The sequence below is a fragment of the Arachis hypogaea genome, chromosome 1 (genome assembly GCF_003086295.3).
Source record: "Arachis hypogaea cultivar Tifrunner chromosome 1, arahy.Tifrunner.gnm2.J5K5, whole genome shotgun sequence".
NCBI lineage: Eukaryota > Viridiplantae > Streptophyta > Magnoliopsida > Fabales > Fabaceae > Arachis > Arachis hypogaea.
In genome coordinates, this window is record NC_092036.1 from 50897527 (window position 1) to 50908652 (window position 11126).

The 11126-nt window shown below is 34.3% G+C and overlaps 1 protein-coding gene across 1 annotated transcript; it reads right to left on the reverse strand.

Moving 5' to 3' along the window:
* Window positions 1-3138: 3138 nt before the first annotated feature.
* LOC112803849 (FAM10 family protein At4g22670) lies at window positions 3139-8560 on the reverse strand. The gene is made up of 11 exons (XM_025847310.2): window positions 8104-8560; window positions 7952-7991; window positions 7658-7813; window positions 7458-7545; window positions 5973-6053; window positions 5811-5875; window positions 5279-5419; window positions 4677-4793; window positions 4308-4523; window positions 4143-4200; window positions 3139-3581 (listed from the first exon to the last, which is right to left on the reverse strand). Exons 1-11 carry the CDS (start codon window positions 8211-8213, stop codon window positions 3484-3486), a joined length of 1170 nt encoding a protein of 389 aa, XP_025703095.1. The 5' UTR covers window positions 8214-8560; the 3' UTR covers window positions 3139-3483.
* Window positions 8561-11126: the final 2566 nt, after the last annotated feature.

Here is an 11126-nt window from a genome sequence, read left to right on the forward strand (position 1 = left end):
GTTAGCCTTACTGCCCGAATTCCAGGGTCTTACTGCTACAGTCCCTTTTGAGTAATAAGGTTAAACGGCCTGTACTTCCAGATTTAAAGTATTGTTTCTTATGTACAAAATGAACAGTAAATAAGAATATGAACAACAGTAAGTAAAATCCCAGATCCATAAATTTCAGAGAAAGTTTAATGATAATATGTATATTCCTACTTCCCCATCAGGCTCTGATACCAGATGGCCCGAAGTGGATCAAGGAGGGAAAGGGGAAGAAGGATGAATGCAGTATGAATGCAGTATGATATATGCAAGAGCAAAGAAGTAAATATGAAGTTAGATGCGGCGGTAGTCCGCACGCATATGCAGGTTAGTTATGTAGTTAGATGTGGCGGTAGTCCGCTCGCATATGCAGTTGCAGAAATGTAAATATGGAAATACTCAGATGAAGAACTGAATAAAAGATTTTTATTGAATGTATTGAAAAGGGAGAAGAGGGAAGAAGAGCTGGAGAGCTTACAAGGGGAACTCTCAGAGCATCTCTCACTAACTTCTCTCTATGTTTTTGTAAAATGAAAAGGGTGCCTTACAATGAAAGCGCGGCCTCCTTTTATAGTTGAGAAAATTACTGTTTCTATAGTGCCGGTTATGTTAACCGGTACTATTGGTACAGTACAATTGATACATTTTTATCTTTTGCAAAATTGGCTTAAGATCTAATCTTCTCCTAGATTGATTCCAAAGCAATCGTCTTCATTTTGATTGTAATCACTTGATGATTCTTCTGAGGGAGTAGGATCATCTTTGTGTTTTTTGTCTTCATCGATCATCTGCATGATTTGTTGAAGGTGTCTTGCTAAGGTTTCTTTTGATTGGGCCCCTGCAAGGGCTGCTGCAATTTGGGCTTTCTGGTTGAGGAATACTGATTCTTCATGGTCGAATGGTTTGGTGAACTTGGGGTGCTCTTTGAACCAACTTCGAACTTTATCTGGATGAGCCATGGCGGCATCAAACTGAGACCACCATTTTACATAGGCATTCCTTTGAAGCATAGGTGGTGCTTTTGGATGTTCTTGTTTGTCGTACCTGTACTGCGATGAGAATACCCAGGCCAGGGAGAAAACCGAGAAAAATTGAAGATCTGCAGGAGTGCTTGTTTCCTGTTGGTCAAATTTTTTGGTGAAAATTTTGAACCCCTCATCGGCAGGTGGGGGCAAGATTTCTGGTAGAGGACCAAAGTAATCCCACCATTGGGAGAACCAATTTGGGAATTGATAATTGGTATTTTTCTTGAAATAAATGAGCCAAGAATGTCTGTTCTGATTATTTTGTAACTAAAATACTCTTGTCCAGGCATCCACATAATCCCAATAAGAATATCCTATCGGGTCATAAGGATTTGAGAATTTTTTTGTATTGTTTGGGTTTTTACCAAATTGACTAGGGGTGAGTACTTTTAGAATTTGAATGGTTGAATGAGTTATGTTGGTGGCATCTTTAGGATCTTTGTAATGTTTTATTGAGACCGAATCTGAATCCATTAATATGAATTCATAAAACTATCTGGTTTTGTTCAAGGCTGTTGGTCTAAAATGGAATCCTGGTGGAAAGACTTTAGGAATAACTTTAAAAGGTGATTTTTCCCAAAACTCGGGTTCCATTAGAAGGACAGATGAGAACTTGTTTTTTGAAATGTATGTGGATGGTTGTTTTAATTGAGTGTTGACAGGCTGGGTTTGGGCAATCGTTTTTCCTTTTGGATCATTGCAAATGGTTTTTTGAGTTGCCATTTGTGAGATAAGTTTGGTAAGGTCTATTTCATCTTCATCTGAGCTGTCACATATGTCAGCCCAAGATTTTTTATGGAGTTTTGTAAGGCCTGCATCTTGTAAGGCCAACAAGGTTTGGATTGGGAAGGCATAATCTACCTTTATTTGTTTGGAGAAGTAGGAATATACATATTATCATATATATATATATATATATATATATATATATGTTATTCTGAAGAGAGAGAGAGAGAGAGAGAGAGAGAGAGAGAGAGAGAGAGAGAGAGAGAGAGAGAGAGAGAGAGAGAGAGAGAGAGAGAGAGAGAGAGAGAGAGCTGAAAATGACGGCTTGACCCCCCAACATTAGAATGACGGCAGGCATATGTATTATGATCCAATTCAAAAATAAATAAATAAAATGAAATGAAATAAAATTTTATGAATCTAATTTTACATAAATATTCATTGTAATATATATAGTGTGTTATGTGTGGAGTCTATGATGTCTCTAGTTATGGTGACTTTGAAAGCTATACAAGTGTTGATAAAATTAAAAAAAAAATCACATGTTTTTATATTTTACTAACATTTTTTAAATTAAAATATATTATTAAATAATAAACAAATATTACTTTACTTTTTAAGATGTCATTCCCACCATAACATAATCCCCAAAATAGGTTGAAGTTTATAGTTTACTACAACAATTGGAAATTGATTTATCGAAAAAAAAAGTGAATTATATTCTCTATTCTGTTTTCCACGCTAATGATTAGTGTATAGCATAGAGACGGAGAGAAATAAGTAAATAACGCTGTTATATATAAGAGTATTTAACAACGAAAAAATAATTAATTTATCTAGCATTTTGAACATAAGGGACTGATTTATTTGCTCAAATTTATTGACATTATTTATTAATTAGTACTAGCTACTCGATGTTAATATAAAGAAAGTTCTTATAGACTAGACACTAACCAACCATGCTCCTCTATATCTCTCCATAAAAATACTGTTATAAATAACTTTCGTTTTACAATGTCTAGGTCGAATGCTTCATGACAAGGATGCACATCGCTAGAGATTTCTTGTTGAAAAATTTGCCTTTTAGGAGTGGTTTTCAAACTGCTTTAACATTTGAGCTTGTAATCGTGGGTTCTCCTGCTCTCCAACTAGAAAAATGTCAGAAGATCAATATTTTTTATAAAATAAGTAAAATTATTAATTACTTAATATTTCTCATTTTGTTCTTACTATTAAATGATTAACAATTCTTTTGGGATGGACTAATTCTTCCTACACTGCTTTTAATTCAGACCAGAAACATATAAATCGCACGTCTTTAAGTATCTACTGCCATTTTCTCCTCATATACGAAACAAAATGTTAAAAACTCGCTTATTTTTTTTTTATTTTCTTTTCATAAAAAAAAGGGGGGCACGAGATGGAGCCCTAAAGTCGATGTCTAACACATCCCCCAACCCCACTTTTTTCCTTAAAAATGAGAGATATCTCAGCTTTTATCATTCAAATTCTCTAAAAAAATTACAGTGCTGATGACAATTACCACAACTAGTAAGAGCTATAAACATCTCAACTTAAAACTCGTACTTACAAATGACGAGAGATTTATGTAATTTCATGAAAACGCAAATAAATACTAAATATGCAAGACAAGAGACCTGAAAGACTGAAAAATAAGATAAAGATGTTCACGTTCGGAAATTGTTTAATTGGGACCTCCAAATTTGCTCATCATTTTCGCAATGACCGGAGCGACCTTAGGATTTGACTGATGCTTAGCCAAGTTAGCAGGGTTCTTCATAACTGCAATCAATCCAACAATGAGTACATAATGTTGCCATCAATGAATATATACATATAACTGAAAGGAACAGAAGATAAAGCCCCATTCCCCAAAATGAAAAAAACTAACAGAAGTTGATTTAATTTGTTTTGAGCACAATTGTCAAAAGGCACATGAAAAGGAAATTATGACATCTTGATAAAATTAAGTGGATCCTGTGAGTCTATGACTACATCGTTTAACCACCATCTATGACGCTAAAATGAACAACAATTCTTCCTCATCATTCCACATCCCCAGTCTTCGAATAAAGTTTGATATTTCACAAATATGCAATTCTATGAAGAAATTGACAAAATCTAAATCTTCATAATCTACATCCAAAACATGACATATGAAGCAACCCAATAGTTTCCTCAAGCTACTACGAATAACTACATGGTCATCAGATTTAGTTTGGTCAATTCCGCCAGCAACTTACGAAATCCAGAAAATGCTTGGACACATATCAAATATAAAGAAAGGAAAATGCAAATTTAATAGGAAAAGAAATGAGAATATATGTCAAAGCCAAAGATTACCGTCTTGTAGTGCAGCCATGACCTCCGGATCACTAAATGCCGCCATTAGCTCAGGGTCCTGAAATTTGTCGAAGTACATTTAACATTAGAACAAGAACATAAAGAGTGTTTTTCATAAAGCACTTTACATTAACAACATATATCCAGATATCCAGCTATACTTACATTCAAGATTTTGCTAAAATCAACATTTCCAGGCACTCCACCTGCCATTCCTCCCGGGAAGCCTCCCGGCATCCCTCCTGGGAAGCCTCCGGGCATACCCCCTGGCATGCCACCTGGAAACCCACCAGGCATGCCTCCTGGAAACCCACCAGGCATGCCTCCGGGGTTTCTACTGGAAGATGATTGATCTTGCTTCTTAGCCTTCTCATATGCAGCCTACAAAAATAGAGAGTATGTTAGCAGCATGCCAAAAACTAAATTACATGGGATTACATAACATGGCACGCCTTTCTTGTGATAGACAGCAAGTTACCAGCATGCCAGCAACTAAAATACATGGAATAATGCATCCATATCAAAATTGAGAACCTGAGCTTCAGCACGACGTCTTTGCCTCTCACGCTCAAGTTTTTTCTCCGCTCTTTCCTTGTGCAGCCTTTCATACTTCCGTCGGTGTTCCTCAATCTTGTGAGCATTTGGTTCCACCTAGACAATCCAGAATTCGCAGTAAGATCCCAAAGCAAAAGCAACCATTTATATAAGACAGATATTCAGAATACCCCAAATGATTTGATACAATTCACGGCATTCAAATTACAATAAACGATGTCAACCATTATCTCCTATTCAACTATTTTCTAGTCAAGATAAAACTAATTTTCACGTTTTATAAACTTCTAATGGATCAATGTTCTACATTCTAAGATATCTCTTTTATAAATGTAAGTCATTTCAATTATTCGATTGATTTGAATATTCAGGCCATATCAATGTTGTATTTCACTGATATAAACAACCATAATCAAACTTATCTGTGTCCGATATTTCTTTTAACTTGAGGTGATTCTAAACTCATTGAGGTGGGATTTTCTTAAAATCAATTGAGTATCTTATTATATTTATTTGTAGATGAAGTACATAATAGATTAGCAAATCTCATTCAGCTCATACGAAAGGACCACAGAACAAACCTTCTTAAGTACAGCACTTATTTCCTCATCATAATCAATGTTTGAAGCCACATGAAGATCCTTTGCAGCCTCTTCCCACTGACCAAGCATTGACCGTGCTATACCACGCGACTTGTAGCCTTTAGCAGAATCGGGATTGATCTGAATGAAGACAAATTTTAATACATACAACATAATGCATGTAAATGTACTGCCAATAAAAGACATCATATGGGTTATGCATTATGTACATTGTAGAATAGGAAATCATGTCGTGTTATGTTAGTATAAATTCATAATGTTCCCAAAACCAACTGTCGTTCAAAAATATTTTTAAGGAAACGCAAAAGGGAGTACCATGCACAATAATTTAGAAAAAAATAATTGCAAATCAACCCATCACCTTATATCTAATATTAATATCACTTGGGTATATTTGGAAACTATAACTTTTCCAAATACATTCACCGAGTACATTCATAGACCTATTTTAAGTCAAGTAAGGATATGATTCTGTCCATCAATCTGCGATACTAAGCGGAAAGAATATAACCTGCAAAGCAGCATTTGCATCACGGATCGCAGCATTTGGTTTCTTCATTTTGATGTAAACACTGGCTGTAAATGATCAACAAATATATAAAAGAATTAACAGATATCACATACTTATAAGAACAAACAAACAGATCATGTTGGCAAAAGGACCAAGTCATACCTCTGGTGGCATACATTATGGCAGATGTAGGATTAAGCAAGATTGCCTCGGTCAAGTTCTCAATTGCCTCCTCGAACTTGCCTGCATTAGAAAGATATGATATTAAGATTACTGCTGCATTACCAAACAAGCCTATGATTAATTCTCAAAGAAATAAACATTTCCAATGCTATATAAGACATAATAACACTAGATAGTTTTTCAAAGTTTAGACCATTCAGAGATATAGAAATTATACTGTTATATTTATTTTGAGATTTTGTAACTTACCAAATTTACTACCCGTAACATAACTTACTAGATAAGAAGTTTTTATCCATTCTAGAAATTGTGGAATTAGGCAAGTGTGACCAATCCTCATTAAATAGGCCAGTTCTTTGTGCTTCCTTTTGCCCTTCTTTTTCACATAATTGTTTGGTTCGTCAAATTCACAAGTGGTGTGACCAACGAAAGAGAGTTGCCATCCCACAAGGAAAGAGGGTAACATTGTCTAACGATACCATTGCAACCTACTTTTATTAGGAGGGTGCCACATTATAATCTAGGTTTATATCTACAGTTACTGGACCACTAAAATTTGAAATGTTGCTCTTTGATGAGAACAAAAGCACTACATGGCAGTGACTATCCATGATGTTTGTTAACAAGGTCTTATGTTAAAACTTGAGATGTGGAAGGTTGCCAAGAAACAGAAATGGTGAGAGAAGAGAGGCAGGGAGAAAGGAGTTATAATGAAGCAGATTTAATTGCTGAAGAAGAATGAAGAATCACAAAAAATAAGTTCAGTGCAGGTTCATCTAAGAGAACTAACTCTGGGTTAAAATCAGCTACAGCTTTCTAACTCAACTCTAACAGAATTTTAACTATGGTAAGTTAACAGATAACTAACTAACTAATCTAACAGATTGCTATAAATATAAGAGCTGAGCGGGTGAGCCGGCACTATATATCAACTAACATCTTACGAAAAAGATAATTTATGCATGCACGGATGGATACTCTTAATATAATAGCTAAGATTCAAACAAAATCCATGATCATGGGATTATGGATGACATTCTCTTTATACAATGAAGTGAATGAACCATCTCAATAAAGATGAAATAGATCCAAAAAGGATTCTTATCCAAGCAATTATCAGCACTGTAAATGTTGGTTCATCAAGTTGATGAAATAATCCTTCAATACTGCTTTCCTAGTGTACAGTATTGAATACAGACTTAAATAGGAGAATGCACTTAAAAGCTACGATAATGTGTAATCGTTGGACTTAGGAGATTCAGAAAAATATTACTTTTTCAAGATGCAAAATTGAAAATTTATTTTAATGTAATATTTAACTAGATCTCTACTTATTATAAAACAACTAATTAAGTCGTTTTCAAGAAGTTGAAAAAACTTGAAAAAAATCCTTTTTAATTTTATTCAGAATAATACATTAAAATGAGCTCATTATCCACTTCAAATTTCACAATGGAAAATTACCTTCAGAAATTGCTTCCATGGCTTTAGCTTTGGCAGACTGCGCAGCATCACGATTCTCTTCAGTGACCTCAACAGAAGCGTCTCCCATCTGAAACATCACATCACACCCATTCACCTCATCAAAAACCCTAACTTCAGTTTCAGAAACATATTATAACAAAAACAGAAACATTCATAATATTTTAAAAGAAAAAAAGAACCTTCTGCGGGGGATCATTGTCAGGCTCAACGGTTTCACCTTCGAGCTCAACATCAGATTCAATAATCTCGTCATCTTCCTCCTCTTCTACTTCATCCACCTTGGGTTGTTCCTCGTCTCCAGCATCCTCAAAATCATCATCACTCTCCACATCTCTCTACACGCATTCATATGTCAAACCATGATTTCAATTTTTCTCCGGAAAATTCATAGAACAGAAATGGAATAAACGTTGATTAATAATAATAATAATAATAATAATAATAATAATAATAATAATAATAATACACGGTACCGATTTGGAGTAAGCAGATGCTGGTAGCTTCGCTCCGAGGCTGCAACGAATGACAAACAAAGAAACGAATCAATCACAGAGGTGGTAAGTGACTAAGTGTGTAATTTGAATTGAAAAGAGAGGGATAGAATTGGAATTTTGGGGGGATTTACCTTTCGAGGTAGTCGCGGAAGAAGGAGAGGGAAGGATCGGCGAGGACGGAAGGATTGGACTTACACTGTTCAATGAAATGCTTCAATTGGTTCAGCTTCGAAGCGTCCATTACTCTTTCAATTTTTCTCCTTCTCCTCCACTCACACTCTAACTACTGCTACTCAAGCTCTGTGCGAAGCTTCGCGTTGTGTTGTTTTGTTTTCTAAGGTTTTCTCTTACTGTGGGCGCTAACCCTGGGGTCTCTCTTTACTCGCTTGACTTGTGAGTTGTTGTGAATGTGTTTGACGAGGTTATTCTAGTACCTTCTACTTCTAGTGGATATGCATTGTGCATTTTATTTTCTTTTAACTCGATTTCGAAACTTAACTCCTATTCAGTTTCCACGTTCAAGTCTCAACACCAACACATTTTACTTTGCATTTCCGTTAACTACTAGGATAGGTATCCCCTCAATCCAGGATGATGGTGGTTTTCCCAAAGTCTAGTTCTAAATATAATAATAAATAAATAATTTTAACTTTGAATTTTACTGATAAGTATATCAATCCCTAAAAATATTTGTTAAAGATTATTTATTGGTGTTGATTAAAAATTTTAAATTAATTTGCATGTAATAGAATTTTTATAACATATGGTTAAAAAATTGAAAAAATAAAATTTGAATTGAAAACAATAATTATTTATTTACTAAAAAATATTAAAAATTTAAAGAATTACCAAGAATGTTCAAAAGAGGTATTTGATTATTAAAAGAATGATGACAAAGCATGCAAGTTTTACAAATTTCATGATCATTACCAATGTAGTCTTAGTTGTTAAGAAAAAGAAATTATTATTTTATTAAGAAATTTAGTCTATATGAAATCATACATGCTTTGTGTATTATGTGTGTTCCAAATAATAAAAATTGTGTTATGATCGAGAATTGAGAGGTGTTCCTTTATTTTATGAGTGTTAGTGAGTTTGAGAGATGAAAAATATGATAGCGTCATTTATGTGATTGAGTAATTTTACGGCTAATATAATGTGGGTATTATACTAACATTTGGTATGAGAGCTGGTTAATCCAGCACCTGGTGTTTGAGAATTTGTAAGATGTGAGAGTTTTCACAAAGTTGTTTATTCATAAAGTCGGAATGGCAAACACTTTTAATATTGTGTGGTCCGATCCCAAGGTAGATAGAAAACTTGATTATAGTTATTGGGAGACTTTAATGTCTACCCATTTGAAGACCCAAACCTGTGAAATTTCATTGAACCGGGTTTTCAAGAAGGAGCAGATGCTGCCCAACAAAGGAGAGATCAATTGGCGCTATCTCAAATTCATCAAGGTGTAGATTATACGGTATTTAGCAAAATAGTAAAAGCCAAAAGTGCAAAAGATGCATGAAACACGTTGAAGCTGTCATATAAGGGCGTAGATAAAGCTCAGAAAGCAAAGTTACAATCTTTTAGAAGAGAATATAAAAGGTACGAGATGTCTAGCTCAAAAACTATTGAGCAATATTTTACTCGTGTTACGGATCTTGTCAATAAAATAAGAGTCTATGGAGAAGATATGCTCGATAGTAAAGTGGTGGAGAAAATTCTCTGCACCATGTCAATGAAATACGACCATGTGGTGATTACGATACTAGAGTCTCATGATATGGATACTATGACGATTGCAGAATTGTAAGGAACCATGAAAAGTGACATCAGTAGAATACTGGATAAGTAAAAAAAATCAACGGAAAAAGCCCTAAAAAGTCCAATGAATTTAATCAATGTTGCAGAATCAAATTGTACACAAGAAGGACAAGGTCATGGTTTTAATTTTTAAAGTAGAGGCAGAGAAAGTTTTAGAGGTAGATGTTGTGGCAATTACAACATGGAAGTTATAATAATTTTACACCACTTAATCAAGAAAGAGGTGGAACAAATTTCAAGCATGTCAACTGAGGAACAGGTCGAGGTAATTTTTATCAAGAAAGAACCAATTTCAACTGCTTTCATTGTGGAAAGTATGGACATAAAGCAGCAGATTGCAGATTTAAAATGGTGAATAATAATCAAGCACACATTGCAGAAAATCAGCATCAAAATATTGATGATTATCCAAGTACTCAAACTTTATTTTTTTACAAGTAATTCATGTGTTGAAGATGAAAATATATGGTACTTGGATAATGCCTGTAGTAATCATATGTCTGGTAGAAAGGAGTTATTTTCTTCACTAGATGATTCAGTTAAACTATTATTGAAGTTTGGTAATAGTACAAAGATTTCTATTAAAGGAAAATGGCACATACCAATTAGATTGAAGGATAGTTCTCTGAGTTATATTTCTGAAGTTTTCTATGCTCCTGAACTTTATTACAATTTATTAAGTATGGGGCAATTATCTGAGAAGGGATATAAGATGATAACTTATCGTGGATATTGCATTGTATTTTGACAACAATGGATGATTCATAGATAAAGCAAGATGACTTCAAACAGAATGTTTTCGTTAAAAATTCAACATGTAAATCCCTCTTGGTTGAGTTCTGTAATACTTGATGATAAATGGCTGTGGCATATGCGGTTTGGACATTTTTATTTTTCTGGCCTAAACTACCTATCAAGAAAAGGACTTGTTTCTGGTCTACCACGGGTTCATATTCCCAATTGTGTTTGTGAGATTTGTCAACTGAAAAAGAAGCATAGAGATTCATTCCCAACAGAAAAGTCATAGAGAGCTAGAAGATTACTTGAAATTGTGCATTCAGATATCTGTTCTGTTGAAGTTTCAAGCAATGGTGGTAGCAAGTACTTTATCACTTTTATTGATGATTTTAGTAGATATACATGGGTATACTTTTTGAAGCAGAAATCAGAAGTATGAGATGTCTTCATGACTTTCAAGGCGTTTGTCAAAAAAAAGTTGTTGTAAAATCAAAATTGTCATAACAGACAGAGAAACAGAATATCTTGCGTGTTTAGATTACTTTAAGCAACACGGAATTCAACACCAATTAATAACTAGATATACTTCTCAACA